Source organism: Dendrobates tinctorius, unplaced genomic scaffold, assembly GCF_039654945.1.
Source record: "Dendrobates tinctorius isolate UK_male_01 unplaced genomic scaffold, ASM3965494v1 ptg000062l, whole genome shotgun sequence".
NCBI lineage: Eukaryota > Metazoa > Chordata > Amphibia > Anura > Dendrobatidae > Dendrobates > Dendrobates tinctorius.
The window spans coordinates 16,863,480-16,882,898 of NW_027361730.1; the positions used below are offsets into that span (position 1 = coordinate 16,863,480).

At 44.2% G+C, this 19,419-nt stretch overlaps 1 protein-coding gene across 1 annotated transcript in view; it reads right to left on the reverse strand.

Annotated features, from left to right (window-relative positions):
- Window positions 1-19,419, reverse strand: part of LOC141092957 (17-beta-hydroxysteroid dehydrogenase type 3-like) — a 64,211-nt gene that overhangs the window by 34,596 nt on the left and 10,196 nt on the right. Inside the window, exons 2-4 of the mRNA XM_073579337.1 lie at window positions 10,284-10,330; window positions 6,908-6,983; window positions 1,408-1,518 (exon numbers count right to left, since the gene is read on the reverse strand). Of these exons, the coding sequence (XP_073435438.1) occupies window positions 1,408-1,518; window positions 6,908-6,983; window positions 10,284-10,330 (234 nt within the window). The remainder of the gene's footprint in view (window positions 1-1,407; window positions 1,519-6,907; window positions 6,984-10,283; window positions 10,331-19,419) is intronic.

Below are 19,419 nucleotides of genomic sequence, written 5' to 3' on the forward strand. Positions count from 1 at the left end.
CACCAATTTTTTAAATAAATATATTTCTAAAGATGCTATTGACATGAAATTCTCACCAGATGTTGGTAACAACCTATCCAATCTACACAGGCAAAGAAATCAAACCATAGCTATCCGCAAATTAGGTAACTTATAATACTGAGAACTGACACAGAGAAAAAAATTGAACTGGATTGTCACCGTTACCGTCACCGTTAGAAGATGGGAGGCGCCAGACCAGACCGCGACACCCATCGGACCAAGACTGGACCCGGACCGACCCTGGGTGAGTATAATATAACTCGCTTTTCTTCTCTTTCATGTTACATGAATGCTGTAGATAAGCCCCTGATGACAGTGCCGGCAGCCGACAGTCAAAAAAATAGGTGGCAGATTCCCTTTAAAGTTTGCGCAACAACATTTAGACAAGCCTGTGAAATAGTGGGAGAATATAGTCTAGTCAGATGAGACCAAAACTGATGCCGCCATAATAGACCATGTTTGGAGGCCAAAAGACATTGCATATCACCCAAAACATACAATACCAACAGTGAAGTTTGGAGGTGGGAACATCATTGTGTTTATTTTTCAGCATACGGCACTGGCAAACTTCATATAATTAAAGTAAGGATAAAAGGACAAAAATCTTCTGACATCTACCAGGATGAGTAAGATGAAACGAGGGTGGACATTTCAGCAAGACAATGATTCCAAACGCACAGACAAGGAAACTCTTAACTGGATTCAGTGAAAGAAAATAAAGCTGCTAGAATGGCCCAGCCAATCACCTAACCTGAATTCAATAGAAAATTTATGGAAGGAACTAAAGCTCAGAGTTCATAGAAGGAGCCTGCGGAATCTTCAGGATTCAAAGAGTGTTTGTATGGAAGAATGGTCCCAAATCACACCTGACACAGTGCATGCGACTAAAAATTTGGTGACGTGTTCAATGCTTATTTCACCCGCTTTGAGTTTACATATTTTCTCCTTGTACTGTTTTTCAGTAAACCTTCAAGACATGATGTAAATGCTGCTTACCAGCAGATAACAGCAGCAAGGTTCCATTTCACGAAGAACTTCATTTTCAGTTATGAAAAATGTTCTTAGCCGCGACAAATCGTTGTATAATATGTGGAAGTGCGGTTCAGGATTTCTTTTCTACAGCTGTGGTGAAAGAGGCCTTTCATCAAATTAGCTTTCACTGATACTGAGTTTAAAGATATATATTTTTCCTTGGGCCACTTCTAGTTTTACAACACCTCTATGCACCCACATAAAGTACTATTAGATCCACCATTTACTTCTATACAGCCACATGACATTGCCTATTCAATCACCCTGTAACATTCCAGAGATTAGTAGCTGCAGTCACAGGGTCTTCCATTTTTGATAAATAAATAGGTTAAAAAATGGAAAGATGTTAATTACCCAGAACTCCAATTTCCAAGCTTTTCAGTTCCTCTTGAATCATATGGTAGATATTTGATCCTTTTGTAAAGTCTGCCTGTATATATTTAATTTTGCGTCCAGACTCTTTCTCTGCAAATATATATTGTATTAAATATTGTAACATTGTATACACAGATATTTGCGCTTATACATCATGTAATGGAAAAGGCAGAGACTGCCAATTACATACAAGGCAAGTCATAAGAGGTATGAAGAATATATCTGAAATTTCAAGAAGAAAATAGCTTTTCCAACATCCTAGGTAGTGACTTTAGTGTAAGGCATATTGAAATACTAAGCAAACTCCTGAATAGAACATTACTGATAAACTCCAATATAGCGTGCCAAAAGTGTGAACCCTTTGGACTTAATAATAAATTCCTGCTGAGTTCTCTCACCCCACTTTTAAGCCATTATTATGTTGTAATTGTAAATGATTTACAGTTAGACAGATACTGTGTGAAGAATTATTAGCTTAGAGTATTTTGATCATACCATTTTTATGCAGGTTTTCCAACTCCAAGCTCTGTAAACTTGAATGCTTATTGGATGAACCAAATCACATGCACGTGTCTTCAGAATTTGCACGACAAATTATTTTACTGCAGACACTTATATGTACAATTAGAATCATCATATTTCTTCCAGTATATTCGCTTATATCAGGCTGTCCATTACAAATGACCATTATAAAAATAACACTTTTTCAGCAAAAAAGCCTTCATAGAGGTCTTATGCACACATGACAAACAAGCTGCTACTTTTCAGGAGTACTGCTCCTTTCTCAACCACGCTTTTGTAATTGACAACCTGATACAGATAAAAATGTTGAATCTAATTGTATCAGTCTTGCCCCAAAGTGTTGGCAAATTAGGCTAGTTTCACACTAGCGCTTTTGAGCGCAGCGACGGCCTGCGCACGGCCGCCACTAAGCCCCGCCCCCTGCCGCGCCTCCGCCGGTAGCTCCGCCTACCGGCGCATGACGCTGCATGCGTCCTGCGTCCCATATCTTTATCACTAGGGGCGCAGGCCGTGCACAGTATGTGTTTGGCGGCGCATGCGCCTTTTTGATGGTGCGCCGAGCACAACCAAACTGCAGCAGGTTGCGTTTGGCGCAGGTCGGCGCTCCGTCAAAAGGACGCATGCGCCGCCAAACGCATACTGCGCACAGCCTGCGCCCCCCAGTGATAAAGATAGGGGACGCAGGACGCATGCAGCGTCATGCGCCGGTAGGCGGAGCTACCGGCGGAGGTACGGCAGGGGGCGGGGCTTAGCAGCGGCCGTGCGCAGGCCGTCGCTGCGCTCAAAAACGCTAGTGTGAAACTAGCCTTAGACATAATTTTACACAAATCCCCAAAAATGGGCTGGACAAAACTGTTGGCACCCTCAAATTAATATTTGGTTGTGCACCCTTTCGAATAAATAACTACAATCAATCACTTCTGATAACCATCAACAAGCTTCTTACACCTCTTAACTGGAATTTTTTACCTCTTTTCTTTTGTAAACTGCTCCAGGTCTCTCATATTTGAAGGGTGCCTTCTCCCAACAGCAATTTAAGATTTCTCTAGAGTTGTTCAATGGGATTTACATCCGGACAAATTGCTAGCTAATTCAGAGCTCTCCAGCGCTTTGCTTCCATCCATTTCTGGGTGCTTCTTCAGTATATTTCAGGTCATTGTCCTGAAGGAAGACCCATGACCTAGGACTAGGGATGAGCGAATAGCTTTGGATAACTCCTTATCCAAATAGCTATAGCGCTTACTGTTATGATTAGGTCACCAAGGAGGATAGCCGGGGAATAAGCTAGGCAACCAGAAAACCAGAAAGGTTGGTAACTAAGCGGATTGCAGACCCCTAAACTAACAACACAACTAGAATTAGCCATGGGACGTACCTACGATGCCCTATACGCCTCGGCACAGCCAAAGAGTTAACTAAGCCTAAAGCAAGAAAGGGGAAACCTAAAATGCCCCGGAGTAGAACCCCAAAGGAATAGATAGCCCCCAAACATATATTGCCGGTGAGACAGGATGAGGTACAAACACAGGCAGAAAATAGAGTAAGCAAATGATGGGGCCCAAACTGTCCAGATAGAACAGGACAGGAAAGATATTGTCTGCAATCATGCAAAAAACCCTAAGAAAAATCTAACACGTCTGATATGCAAAAATACTGAGGCCACACGACCTCTCCCCCACTAGATCAGCATTCTGGTGTGAACAGGAAGCAAAACAAAAGATACTGATATAACAGGGGACTAGCAATACTAAACAGACTGACATAAGCTGTGACATATGGAACGGGGTCCAGCACTGGTCCCAGTCGGGAACAATGCTGAACCCACACAGCAAAGCAGAAAGCAGAGAAAGGCAAAAACCGGATCAAATGCCAAAAGATTCCAGCAAACAAATCACTTATCTGAATGATGCAGGACCAAGCAGGGGGCAAGCGGACTTCAAAATGCACAGGAAGAAAACCAAATCACCAGCAGTAACTGAGGGAAGCTTGCTGACTTAAATCTTCCCAGTCTGTAGCACCTGATCTCCACTCATCCTCTTCAGGTGATTGACTTCTGTCAACCCGATCAGCTACATTACCCACAGCAACCACCAGTGGGAGCCCAAACTCAGAAGTCAGGTCACAAGTGTTCACAACAGCTTACTGAATAGCTGCATCAGGAACCCGAATACCTGGAGCGCTCCCGATAATCAGCTGTTCGGCGCCGCAGCTGCATGTGTCCCGGCCGTGTGACAGTCACAACACATGCATGGAGAGCCTGTTTGTTGGGATCTCCATACCCTTTGATCTGCACTCCTTTTTATCTGGTTTCAGCTGTGATTTTCATATTGCACACACCTGTTACTTGCCACAGGTGAGTTTGAACAGGCATCACATGCTTAAAACAAAGTTGTTTACCCACAATTTTGGAAAGTTGAGAACAATTTTGTCCAGCCCATTTTTGTGACTTTGAGTGAAATGATGTCCACTTTGCCTTTTTGTGTTTATTTTTTTGTGTTGTCCCAATACACACAAAGCAAATAAACATGTGTATAACAATCATGTAATTGCAATTATCTTCTGGGAGAAATACTTTCACATGCAAATTCTGAAGACATGTGCATACTTTATTTGATTGTTCAACCACAGGTGTTGGAAGAGCCCATTTATGCATATTTTTCATTCTCTGCTACATGCTTTTCCCACTAAAATATATGGACTTGTTTATTGGATGAAGCATGTAAGGTGATGTCTATTGTGTAATGTGGGATGGTGAGGCCTAAGGATACAACACCCTTTAGGCCGGGGTCAAACTAGCGCATGGCATCCGATGCGAGAGCGTCAGATGCGATATGCTAATGACCCTCGGCTCCTGCTCTGTTGCGAGCGGGAGCCGAGTTTCATGCAACTGTGCCCCAAGCCTCTCGCACAGAGTGGATCGGAGCACAGCTGTGGAGGAGGCAGAGAAACTAATTTCTCCATCTCCTCCATTGCCAGGGTCATCGTATATCGCACATCACTCGGATGATATCCGAGTGATGTGCGTTGTCTCACTCGCACCCATAGGCTGAGACTCGGCCGAGTGTCGGTGCCAATCGTAGCATGCTGCGATTTCACTTGCACGTTGAAAACGTCCGAGACAAAATATGTTGATGAGAGCTGCCCCATAGATGAATACTGGTCCGAGTGCTATGCAATGTTTTATCGCATAACACTTGTCCGTATTCATCGCTAGTGTGACCCCGGCCTTATAAAGATGTGCAGAATTATTAAGCAGCTTGTTTTCCTCAAGCAAAATGGGCCAAAATAGAGAATTAACTGACTCTGAAAAGTCAACATTTGTTACAAGTCTTAGGCTGGTTTCACATTAGCGCATTTTCAGCGCGCGCACGGCCGGGGGTAGCTCCGCCCCCGAGCCGGCTCTCTGCCCGGCGTGCCCGCCCCTTCCTTGTAGCGCCGCCTCCTAGCGGACAGCGGCGCCTGCGATCGGCGCACCCTATCTTTAGCATAGGGTGCGCCGATCGTGCGCAGGCCGTGCGCTAGTTGCGCTTTGACCTGCGCTGCGCACTTTTGACGGTGCGCCGTGCGCGCCAAAATCCGAAAAGTTTGATTTTGGCGCGCACGGCGCACCGTCAAAAGTGCGCAGCGCAGGTCAAAGCGCAACTAGCGCACGGCCTGCGCACGATCGGCGCACCCTATGCTAAAGATAGGGTGCGCCGATCGCAGGCGCCGCTGTCCGCTAGGAGGCGGCGCTACAAGGAAGGGGCGGGCACGCCGGGCAGAGAGCCGGCTCGGGGGCGAAGCTACCCCCGGCCGTGCGCGCGCTGAAAATGCGCTAATGTGAAACCAGCCTTATTGAGAGATTGCTAAGATATTGTGTGTGATCACAGAACCATCAAAAGTTTTGTTGCAAAAGCTCAACAGGGTCCCAAAAACATGTTGAGATAAACATACACATTAATTGCAAAAGATTTAAGAAGAATCAAACGTGAAGCGACCAGGAACCCATTATCCTCCTGTGCTGTCATATTCCAGAACTGCAACCTCGCTGGGATGCCCAGAAGTACAAGGTGCTCAGTGCTCAGAGACTAAGGTAAGGAAGACCGGACCCGACCACCACAGAACAACTTATAACTTATATTATCTTGGGAGCCGCTGGCTTTCAGTGGGGCATGCACAGAGCAGTTACATTAATAGCTCAATCTACTGTGACCAGTGGCTATGATCACTCCCCGGAATTTTGATTTACAGCTCTCTCTACAGCGCATCTGTGCAGATCGACATGTCAGTCAAACTGACATCTCAACCACTGCTCACAGCATAGTGAACAATTCCTGTAACCACACCCTTAGGACTGAAATCCAAAGGCTCCCAGGAGGAAATAAGTTAATTATCTCCTAATAGCCCCTTTTTAAGTAAGACGGCCATGCAGCATTTTCACGCTGCTAACCTGCAGTTTAACCCTATATTTACAGGTAAATAGCATTTTTGCACATGACAGGTTTTCTGTAATATGACAGTATTTTGTTTTTAATGCAAAAAAAATGAATCCAATGCTGTCTGGTCACTAACTAAACGTATTCTCCTAATTGGGCGAAAAGCCTACTGCTTCCCACCATAAAACATCACATATTAATCCAATTCACACTTAGCTCTGGTAGACAATGGCTACCCCTCCTCACAAGACTGAAAGCCCTGTTTGAATAAATTACAATAAATTACACCTTCACATGGGAGCCTTCTTACCTGGCCCCTATTGAGGCTCAGTATCCAGCACAAATCCTTGACCACCCTAACGTATGTAGTGAAGCTTCTGTTCTCTTCCCACTATCAACTTCAAAAGTTACTTTATTCATGTTTTTTTTTTTTTTTTTACAAAAACCTGCCTTTGGGTAGTTGTGTATACTGTATATGTAGTGTATGTCTATGTCATATTTAAAATCTATTTAAATCTTATGAGTGATGTTAACAATTTTACCTATCTCAGATGCCACTCTCTTCAGCTTCTCCAGGGTTCTACTTATCAGGACCACGTCCAGGCCTCGCTTTGAAAGCTTAGAATAAAGTCAATCGTTGGTAATAAAACAGAGAAATATTTCTGAAAATACTATGAATTTAATTAATTTTTATCATACACATGGTAAAATCTTATTACGTTGATCTAAAATAATTCCATAGAATACCACCGGTGTGGGAGCTGACAGTCACAAATATACTAACAAACAGGCGTGTGGCCTGTTTCTCTGGGTTTTGCCAACTAAATATACTCCATTTCTTGGTTCACAGAAAATAAATGGTAAGACCAATGATGCTCCAAGAGTACCACTATGATCATTCCACTGTTATTTACGGCATACCCATCAACTGGTGAATGTTCTGTCTAATGTATCTACCAGAACTGTACAACAGTAAAAGTCAGACTCACCACTACTGTGTTAAGAGAAAGTGAATAAAGACCCCTATAAGTGTATTTCTGCACTTGTTACCATCTTCAATGGAGGCATCTGATGCACTGATTCCACATGAATCTTTCACTGTTACTACTACACTGCTCAAAAAATAAAGGGAACACAACTCCAAGTCAATTACACTTCTGTGAAATCAACCTGTCCAGTTATGAAGCAATACCGATTGTGAATCAATTTTTCCTGCTGTTGTGCAAATGGAACAGACAACAGGTAGAAATGATCGGCAATTAAGAAGACACCCCCTATAAAGGAGTGGTTCTGCAGGTGGGGACCACAGACCATTTCTCTTTTCTCATCCTTTTTGGCTGTTGCTTTGGTCACTTTTGCATTTTGTCATTGCTCTCATCCTTAGGGGTACTGTACAGTAGCATGAGGCAGTGTCTACAACCCACAGAAGTTGCTCAGGTAGTGCAGCTTATCCAGGATGGCACATTAATGCAAGCTGTGGCAAGAAGGGTAGCTGTGTCTGCCAGCGTAGTGTCCAGTGGATGGAGGTGCTACCAGGAGACAGGCCAGTACATCAGGAAACGTGGAGGGGGCGATAGGAGGGCAACAACTCAGAATCAGGACCGCTACCTCCGCCTTTGTGCAAGGAGGAACAGGAGGTGCACTGCCAGAGCCCTACAAAATGACCTCCAGCAGACCACAAATGTGCATGTGTCTGCACAAATGGTTAGAAACCAACTCCATGAGGATGGCCTGAGCACCCGACGTCCACAGATGGGGGTTGTGCTCACAGCCCAACATCGTGCAGGACACTTGGCATTTGCCAAAGAAGACCAGGATTGGCAAATTCGCCACTGACGCCCTGTGCTCTTCACAGATGAGAGTAGGCTCACACTCAGCACATGTGACAGACGTGACAGAGTCTGGAGACTCCGTGGAGAGCGATCTGCTGCCTGCAACATCCTTCATCCTGGTTTGGCAGTGGGTCAGTAATGGTGTGGGGTGCATTTCTTTGGAGGGCCGCACAGCCCTCCATGTGCTCACCAGAGGTAGCCTAACTGCCATTAGGTACCGAGATAAGATCCTCAGACCCATGGTGAGACCATATGCTGGTGCGGTTGGCCCTGGGTTCCTCCTAATGCAGGACAATGCCAGACCTCATGTGTCTGGAGTGTGTCAGCGGTTCCTGCAAGATGAAGGCATTGAAGCCATGGACCGGCCTGCCCGTTCCCCAGACCTGAATCCTATTGAGCACATCTAGGACAGCATGTCTCACTCCGTCCGCCAATTGTCACGTTGCACCACAGACTGTCCAGGATTTGACGGATGCTTTAGTCCTGGTCTGGGAGGAGATCCCTCAGGAGAACATCTGCAACTTCATTAGGAGCATGCCCAGGCATTGTAGGGAGGTCATACAGGCACGTGGAGGCCACACACAATACTGAGCATCATTTTGACTTGTTTCCACTTTCATTTTGGGGGTCTCTCCAAATCCAGGCCTCCATTGGTTAAAAAATTTGATTTCCATTGATGATTTTTGTGTGATTATGCTGACAGCACATTCAACTTTGTACAGAACAAAGTATTCAATAAGAATATTTCATTCATTTAGATCTAGGATGTGTTATTTGAGTGTTCCCTTTATTTTTTTGAGCAGTGCATTTTACATGTCCAACGAATCTCATCAATTCTTGTTTTTCTTTCAGTTTTCCAGGTTTTTTTCTTCTTCTCTTTCACTTCATGTAGAACAAGGTTATTGCTAACAGAATGGCAATGTGTTGAATCATTTTTGCTTGCCCCACCCTGTATGTAAATAGGATTATATCTTGTCTGCTATTAAATGGATTTTAAGCAGGGGGAGATGTCTGGCACTGCAGGATCTGAGTCCCTGGCGGTGTAGTGTGTTACTGATGGTAGCCTTTGTTACTGTGGTCCCAGCTCTATACAGGTCATTCACTAGGTCCCTCCGCGTGGTTCTGGGATTTTTGCTCACCGTTCTTTTGATCATTTTCACCCCACGTGGTGAGATCTTGGGTGCAGCCCAAGATCGAGGGAAATTATCAGTGGTCTTGTATGTCTTCCATTTTCTTATTATTACTCCCACAGTTGATTTCATCACACCAAGCTGCTTGCCTGTTGCAGATTCAGTCTTCCCAGCCTGGTGCAGGGCTACAATTTTGTTTCTGGTGTCCTTCGACAGCTCTTTGGTCTTCACCATAGTGGAGTTTGAAGTCAGACTGTTTGAGGTTGTGGACAGGTGTCTTTTATACTGATAACAAGTTCAAACAGGTGCCATTACTACAGTTAATGAGTAGAGGACAGAGGAGTCTCTTAGTTACAGGTCTGTGAGAGCCAGAAATCTTTCATGTTTTTAGGTGACCAAATACTTATTTTCCACCATAATTTGCAAAATAAGTCTTGCAAAATCAGACAAGGTGATTTTCTGGATTTGTTTTCTCATTTTGACTCTCATAGTTGTGGTCTACCCTTGAAGTCAATTACAGGCCTCTCTCATCTTTTTAAGTGGGAGAACTTGCACAATTGGTGGCTGACTAAATACTTTTTTTCCCTACTGTAAATCATGACACAGCAACAAGAGACAAAAAGGAGCTGTGTCAAAAACGTGAAAAAAAATCATAGTAAAAAAAGCACATAAAAAATGCAATGAAACAATGCAAGTAACCTAATTTGCATAATAGGTGCAAAAATGGTGTAGAAATTCTGTAGCTTCAAAAAACTCACCAAAAACTCATTGTGGGAATGTAGCCTAAATCGAAAGCGCAAAAACAGAAAATCATCCGGTTGGGAAGAGATTAAAGCCGGCAATAAGCTAAGAAGAGTTCAGGATGTCAACCATTTGTTCCATGACATTACCTTACCTCCATAAACAATATTTCTGGCAAATAGCATAGTATAGTGCCACCCTAGGCAATCACTTACCTCAAGAGCATAGGCTTTTCCTATCCCATCAGTAGCACCAGTGACCACTGCAAAACCAAAAGCAAAAATGAAACACTGGACAAAACCTTATAAAGTCTGATATACAGCTGTTTCCGGAAGACTTTAGTCCATTGTATAAAAGGGCACATTTTTCTATATTCTCTTTTTTTCTGCTATTCTCTATGTTCATTAAGATTTTTTTTTGCTTCTTTTCTTTCAAATAATTGTCAAATAACAAAAAATTAAAAAAAATATTCATATGCAGTAGGACTATGCCACCCCTATCAATACGTCTTGCAACAGTCTGATGGCAATAGATACCATTGTAGAGACAGCTGACACCTGATTTCTATGTTGTTGGCATCATTTAGATAAGCTTTATGCCTGTTACACAAGTTATGACTTATAAAATAGATTTCACTATGATATAGATATTGAAATAAAAAAATAAATCCAAGAACCATAAACCTGCATTATAAAATATGTTTGTGAATGTTCATCACCAGGTCCATTCATTTACTCATGTTCTTTTCATACAGTTCGTTTACCTACACAGAGTAAAATGTGGCATAAAATAATCAGTCAAAACAAGCCAAGGAGAACATATTAGTTCTACAAGTCCTAGCAATGTTTTTTTCAAGCCATCATAGCTGTATGTACGTTGTGTCAGGAACACCGCACTGCACTTGCTCACTGAGCCAGTGCGCATGTCCGGAGTACAAACCTGTGCCCAAAGATACCTGTGGAGCGGGGCAGCAGTGGTGACAATGCTTGCTCCAGGCTCACAGGACCTGTGTCACTGAAGGTAGAAAGCAGTGAAGGACCTACGATCAAGTGACTGCAGGGGGCGGGGCTTAGCGTCCTGCTGCTGGAGATAAGTGCAGGATTCTACTACAGGGATCCTCAAATCAGACAAATGAGGGTCATACACAGAGAGGGCAGCGCGGTACCAGAGGGACAAGCAGGGAATAGTCAGAACGTAAGCAGTAAGTCATACACGGAGATAGCAGTACAGTACAAGAGGGGCAATAAGAGACTAGTCAGGACATAGGCAATGAATCAGAAACCAGAGAAGCAGATAAACAGTACAGAATCAAGAGACAAACTCACAACAGGGGACAGAACCGGGTCAGAACTATATAAGCAAGCTAGAAGAAAATCAGAAGGCACAGGCACACAGGGGTCACTACACTCAGCCAAAGGCAAAAGTATAACTGACAGGGATAGGAGTCTCCCAGGGCTATAAGAAGCTCTCCTTGAGCCAAAGAGAAGCTACAATAATTAACCCCAGGCGTGCAGGTCAAGCCTGCACTGAGCTCAAGACATTAACCCCTGACGTGCAGGTCAAAACCTGCACTGGGATCATGACACGTTGTTTCTTGCTTTTCAACTTCATATTGGTGTCCTATTTTGGTGTAAATTGGAGCTTACTTTAGGCTTATTCACATTATCCTCCGAATGTAGGTCATCATTAGCTGAACAGTGGGAAATCCACTGCTCCACAATATCAAATGTATGATAGTTAGGTCATCAATGTCAGATCAGTCAGGAACTGGTAGCTTTTTGCAGCACTTGTGGAAGCCAGATGTACATAGTATAATAAACTATTACAGCGCGGCTCCATACACCATTTTTACATAGCTCATTTCCTAATAAAGAGAATAAGAGTTGATATATACAGTGCCCATGTTCTGTTCTAGCCCATTATACTAACTGGGGATAGTTGCAAACAGCTGATTGGTGGGGGTGTTGGGTATTTGACTACCCCTGAGGTGATATTGCTGAGTCACTGACCTATCCTAAGGATACTTCATCAATATCTATTGTGAGGTAGCGCTGTAATTTACATAGGGGATCCTCGCTTGGCAGCCCAATAATCACATCTGGCACAGGTTTTCCATAAAACCATATCAGTTGCTTCGGTTTATTCATCATCATAGAATCATAGAATCGTAGAGTTGGAAGGGACCTCCTGGGCCATCTGGTCCAACCCCCTGCTCAAAGCAGGATTCGCTAAATCATCCCAGTCAGATGTCTGTCCAGCCTCTGTTTGAAGACTTCCATTGAAGGAGAACTCACCACTTCTCGTGGCAGCTTGTTCCACTCATTGATCACTCTAACTGTCAAAAAGTTTTTTCTAATATCTAATCTGTGTCTCCTCCCCTTCAGTTTCATCCCATTGCTTCTAGTCTTTCCTTGTGCAAATGAGAATAAAGTTGATCCTTCTACAATGTGACAGCCCTTTAGATATTTGTAGACAGCTATTAAGTCTCCTCTCAGTCTTCTCTTTTGCAAACTAAACATTCCCAAATCCTGCAACCTTTCCTCATAAGACAGGGTTTGCAGACCGGTCACCATTCTGGTCGCTCTTTTCTGAACTTGCTCCAGTTTGCTGATGTCTTTTTTAAAATGTGGTGCCCAAAACTGGACACAATATTCCAGATAGGTCTCACCAAAGAGGAGTAGAGGGAAATAATGACTTCACATGATCTAGACTGTATGCTTCTGTTAATACATCCTAGAATTGCATTTGCCTTTTTTGCTGCTGCATCACACTGTTGACTCATATTCAGTCTGTGACCTATTAGTATACCCAAGTCTTTTTCACATGTGCTGTCACTTAGCCCTATTCCTCCCATTCTGTATATGCTTTTTTCATTTTTATTGCCCAGATGTAGTACTTTGCATTTCTCCCTGTTAAAAACCATTCTGTTAGTTGCTGCCCACTTCTCCAGTTTATTTAAATCTTTTTGAATCCTCTCTCTCTCTTCTCTAGTATTAGCTATCCCTCCTAGCTTTGTGTCATCAGCAAATGTAATTAGTTTACCATCAATTACTTCATCTAAATCGTTGATAAAGATGTTGAACAATACAGGGCCCAGGACAGAGCCCTGTGGTACCCCACTTGAGACATTCTTCCAACTGGATGTGCAGCCATTTACGACCACTCTTTGGGTCCGATCACTAAGCCAGTTATGAATCCACCTAACAGTTGCCTTGTCCATTCCATACTTAGTCATTTTTTCAATAAGGATTGTATGAGAGACTTTGTCAAATGCTTTGCTGAAGTCAAGATATACTATATCTACAGCATTTCCTTGATCCACCCAATCAGTGATACCGTCATAGAAGGAAATTAGGTTAGTCTGACATGACTTATTAGTTACAAACCCATGCTGACTCTGTTTAATCACTTCATTCTTATCCAGCATAAACCATCACAGCAACAGAAAGTTCACTTAACAGCATAATCAGCATAGCGTCCATTACAGAGTTCCCCTCTGTTAGCAATGTCCAGCATACACAGGCTCTTCAGCCTCATCATTATCTCAGCCATGTCAGGGTTTCCTCATGGCTGTTGCTCCACGCTGCAGACATCCACTCTCTCCTCTGGGACTCTCAGACGCTGGCAGTCATTACACACAGCTACACACAGGCTGTTAGCCAGGAGACAACTCTCCTCACGGGACCTTCCGCTCTGGACCAACCAAGTCCCTGCATTCACCCCTTGTGATTCACCCCGGCCACATTATATCGTTCATGGTCACGCCCACTGGGTCACATGACTCTGACCTCATCCACAGGTCCTTCAGGCATTTTCACACTCTTTGCAACCATGCTTTAAACACACCCCCTGGGTGGGTTTGTAGGTAACCAGGCCCCCCCAACTCTCTAGTTACCTGGAGACTTCTCCCTCACATATTAACGCAGCACCTCAGCAATGTCCTTGAAGATCACACATACATAAGTCTCCATCTCAAAGCCACTCACTTTGAGATACATAACGGCCACTCAACACTCTGCCATTCATCCCTTCTCTTGGGACCTCCACACAGCGCCCCCTAGCGGACACAGTGGTTACTACACCACACTATGTAGTGATAAATTCCTTGTTTAAAGCACTAGAGTGCTACTCCTGTTTGAAAGCATCTTTATGCAGAGTAGAGGCCAATTGAGCTATAGAGTCTTCATTATAAAAGCTAGTTGGGCTCCAAGTATTTTGGTACATAGCAATCAGTTAGTGATGGCATATCTTGGAGATCACACTTCTCATACTGATTTTGAAAAAAATTGTTAAACATCTTAATTATGCTGGGCTGATAAGGTTCTGTTTCACTGGTACTAGTGAAAGGGGCCTCTCAGCCTGTCAGAGGTGTAGGCGAGTGTAGTGCCATGTTAGTGACTGCGTGAGCCACCTTCTCTCACTCCCCATGCTTCCCTGGGACCGTGTGGGCAGGGGGGTGTCTGTGTAAAACTGTGCCAAGCTGACCTTACGTGTCCCCAGGGGGCACGGAATGTCATGTTGGTACAAGTGGGGAGACCTTACCATGTGATCCCACTGACGTAATATTGATGTCAGGCTGGGTGGTGAGGTGTGGATCCTTTACGTTCATCACAAGTGGTAGCAGCACGGTGGGATCGAGATAATAGTGTGTGGGAGTGTGTGACCCATACTTCCAGATCCTAAGGACTACCAGTAGTAACTTTTTGTTGCTGGGGTCTTAAGATGAGCTCAGCACTAGACAGTATGAGTGCAAATACTGTAAGGTGTGTGGGTGCATCAGGTTGCAGCACTGTGTCAATAACCAATGAGTGCAAAGATAGCCAGTGGCACCAGGGGCAGAGCCAGGTGGATGGCCAATGCTATGATGGATGGTGGGGAGGAGGTGAAAGTCGATGTTGCTCAAACAGTTCAGCCCAGGTTCCCCAAGCAGCCTGTCGCCAGCGGTTGGTCCCACAGTGGGCCGCTCACCACCTGCCCATCCCCCCAGCCAAGCAGGCTCGAATTATTTTTTGCAAGCTGCCATGGCCAGTCTCTGGGCTGGAGACAAAGCCACCTATGAGACCTTCATAGCAGCGGCAGAAGATTGTGAGGCAGTGGAAGCTGCAGAATGTCAGCAGGTTTGCGAGCACCAGCAACAAATGCTTCAGCTCCAACTCCAGCTGCAGCCCCCAGCCCCCTGATTTCCAGATCCTCCAAGCTACAGGCGGATGACTTCCCTCTGTTGGACAAAAGAGGGGACGTAGACACTTTCTTGTTGGCATTTGGAAAATCTTGCCATCAGTACCATCTGCCTGAGGACAAGTGGGTCCTTTTCTTAACCCCTCGCCTCAGGGTTAAGGCCCAGGAAATCTTTGGGTACCTGCCCTGTGAGAGCACCCTTAGCTATTGTGAGGGAGGGCCAGGGCCATAGTCATAAGAACAGTGCCCATTACTCAGCATACCTGTGGCTTCACTTTCTGCTCTGTCAGGGCCTCCTCTGCATTTATGAAGACTCCCTCTAGATGGATCCGCACAAATTGAGACACAGTCAATTGCAACTTTCAAATGAACAACTTTACAGGTTTCCTTACGCAGCACATCCATGTTCAACACAGCATTAACAACAGGTTCCATCATGCACATTTCTTCCACTTTCCCTGAACTCCTTACCTTGTCATACAAGTCGGAACATATCATATGGGTTCATCAGCATCCTCCCTGTCCAGCTTTACTATGGTTAGGCGTTCCCTCGTATGTTTCGCTCCAGACATAAGGTCATCAGCTCATGAAGTCAGCTGCCACATGGTGAGTGACCTGCCCTTCTGCACTGTCTCTTGTGGTGAAGCAGCATCCTCCCTGTCCAAACTCACTGCGCTTGGGGGGTTCCCTCAGCCGTTTCACCCTGGATCTGAGGGCATCAGCCCATGCGTTAAGTTGCCACATTATGGAGCCACCTGCATCCTCGTACTGTCCTGGCCTTGTCCTTATCCTCTGTTCCAACACTGCTGTAGTCTGCTGCTGTTCTGGTCTGCTGTTGTTCTAGCCTGTTGCCCTGGATGGCTGGGCTTCTCTCTTAAAAAGTTACGTGGTCACTGCTTCTATTCCGGGCTCTATAGCATGTCCAGACGGTTTGGGCACCCTAGACCGACTGACTCTTAGGGAAAGTCCTCCCTCCCTTAACTGCAGCTGACCCCTCCTATAGTTAAACTATGCACAATGTGTGAACTATCTAGAGACTGTCAGAACTCCATCTTGTAGGCTACATGGGTACTGCACTTTCCCTATGTCAGAACTATTATACATAGCAAGACAGGTGTATTTACATTTTAACAAATATAAGCATAGGGAATATTTACACTAGGGAAGTGAGTGGAGTATTACACTATCCCAGTACACCCCTTACATTATGAGGACATCAAGCAGGTTTTTGTCCAGCAGTACCACTTGACCCCTGAGACGTACTGGAAGAAGCTCTGGATTATGTAGTGGGGTCCTGCAGAACAGCTGGGCCAATCACATGTAGGCCCTACTGAGAGCAATTGACCAACTTAGGTGCAGATAGACATGGACAAATCTACACTAGATATCAGGATGATTGGCCCAACATTCATCTAACAACCAATATTAAATAACCAGGTCTATCTACACCTAAGTTTTATTTCTATTCCAATCAATTAAAAGGTATTTGTTGGACATTGAACAGAAGACTGAACCTGTGTGCCTAATTAGCACATGGCTGATCTACCTTACCATCTGACTGTCTGACTTGTTGGGCTCAGCATTTACATGACATATCCTGGAGCAAGACTTTTACGCCATTTTTTATTCCCTTCCATAGACATATGTCTATTTATGGGCATGAAGAGGGCAATTATTGCTTGTACTAGGTGTTTATTGTTGGGCTTAACTGTATACATTCATTTTTGTCTAACGATAATGTGGCGCACTGTGTCTTTGCCGCCACAAAAAGGTCAAATATGTACTATTTTATATGTGTTTTAGAAATGATGGGAGTTATGCTTTCTCTGCTGGAGACAACTGCACACACAATTCTATCCCACTCCCTTACTTGCCTTAAGCTTACAGTAGAGCTTTGCAGAGGTACCCTAACTGGGAGGAGAGGAGTTTTAGTTAGTCTGTGAGGAAGATGGTGTGAAAAAAATGGAGAATGTACTTGGAGCAGTTACATGTGCTCTCTCCAGGAACAATGCTGAGAAGGATCAGGGCTTCAGCCAGTAGGCCATCTATGCTTCTAGAGTCGGATGGTAAGCTGAGAGGCTGTGTGGTTTACACAATCAGCAGTTGAGTGTCTTCTCCCAGGAAAACTACAGCAACCAAGAATCAGTGAGAGATTATGCCAGAACAAACACCTGCTTCACACAGGATTCAAGCTGCATGTTGCCGGGGCAGAAAACACTGTACTGGTAGTACTGGAAGTTTCAGACTCTGGGAAACCTTTGTCCCTGAAGGGATTAGAACAGCAGGAAGTTTACACTGAACCACAGCAGAGAAGGGTAACTCCCACCGTGCAGAGCAAACTGTAAACCTGGTGAGAGAGTAGCATTTTATCCTCTGAACTGCATCTGACCTTCAGTAAATGATAAAGTGACTTCCCTTGTCTCCTGCCTTGTTACTCTGCACCATCTACTTCCATCACTATCTCTGGGGGTCAGCCCTAGTTGGAGTGGGTTAAACACCTGCCATCACCATCTACCCCCCAGGGATCATCTGCAGTGCTGGCTATCTTACAGACGAACATACCAACTGGCGTCACAAACTCTTTTTCAAATTCTTTTATTTTTATTTTATTTTTAACCCCTATTTCACTGTCCCTGGAGCAAAGGCACTGGGCACGGTTGCCACCCCCATGACCCCCTGAATCCAACGCTGCCCGGCGACCTGAGTATCCCACTCTGGGTGATACAATAACAACTTTACTTTCATCTATAACCACCTGTTTAATCTGTAACCACTTGATTTTCTATCCCAAAAATTTGGAGCAAATATATATGCCAATCAATTTCTTTATAACAAAGCCAATATAAGGGTAGTAATAATATATCTATTTTAGAACTGAGCGCTTGTACTTTAGCCCTCCCTCACTATCATTCAACAGAACAGAGGGGCAGTACGGATAGTTGCCGAAGAGCAGGGGCACCAATCTCATATGCATAGGGTGCCACCCCCCGCAGTCAGGCAGGCAACCAGATCATAATAGAATAGGCAGAATAAAAAAAAAATATATATATATGCTGCTTTATGTATGTATATATATGTATATATGTATATACAGTCATGGCCAAAAGTATTGACACCCCTGCAATTCTGTCAGATAATACTCAGTTTCTTCCTGAAAATTATTGCAAACACAAATTCTTTGGTATTATTATCTTCATTTAATTTGTCTTAAATGAAAAAACACAAAAAGAATTGTCCTAAAGCCAAATTGGATATAATTCCACACCAAACATAAAAAAGAGGGTGGACAAAAGTATTGGCACTGTGCGAAAAATCATGTGATGCTTCTCTAATTTGTGTAATTAACAGCACCTGTAACTTACCTGTGGCACCTAACAGGTGTTGGCAATAACTAAATCACACTTGCAGCCAGTTGACATGGATTAAAGTTGACTCAACCTCTGTCCTGTGTCCTTGTGTGTACCACATTGAGCATGGAGAAAAGAAAGAAGACCAAAGAACTGTCTGAGGACTTGAGAAACCAAATTGTGAGGAAGCATGAGCAATCTCAAAGCTACAAGTCCATCTCCAAAGACCTGAATGTTCCTGTGTCTACCGTGCGCAGTGTCATCAAGAAGTTTAAAGCCCCTAGCACTGTGGCTAACCTCCCTAGATGTGGACGGAAAAGAAAAATTGACAAGAGATTTCAACGCAAGATTGTGCGGATGTTGGATAAAGAACCTCCACTAACATCCAAACAAGTTCAAGCTGCCCTGCAGTCCGAGGGTACAACGGTGTCAACCCGTACTATCCGTCGGCATCTGAATGAAAAGGGACTGTATGGTAGGAGACCCAGGAAGACTCCACTTCTTACCCCGAGACATAAAAAAGCCAGGCTGGAGTTTGCCAAAACTTACCTGAAAAAGCCTAAAACATTTTGGAAGAATGTTCTTTGGTCAGATGAGACAAAAGTAGAGCTTTTAGGGCAAAAGCATCAACATAGAGTTTACAGGAGAAAAAAGAGGCATTCAAAGAAAAGTACACGGTCCCTACAGTCAAACATGGCGGAGGTTCCCTGATGTTTTGGGGTTGCTTTGCTGCCTCTGGCACTGGACTGCTTGACCGTGTGCATGGCATTATGAAGTCAGAAGCCTACCAACAAATTTTGCAGCATAATTTAGGGCCCAGTGTGAG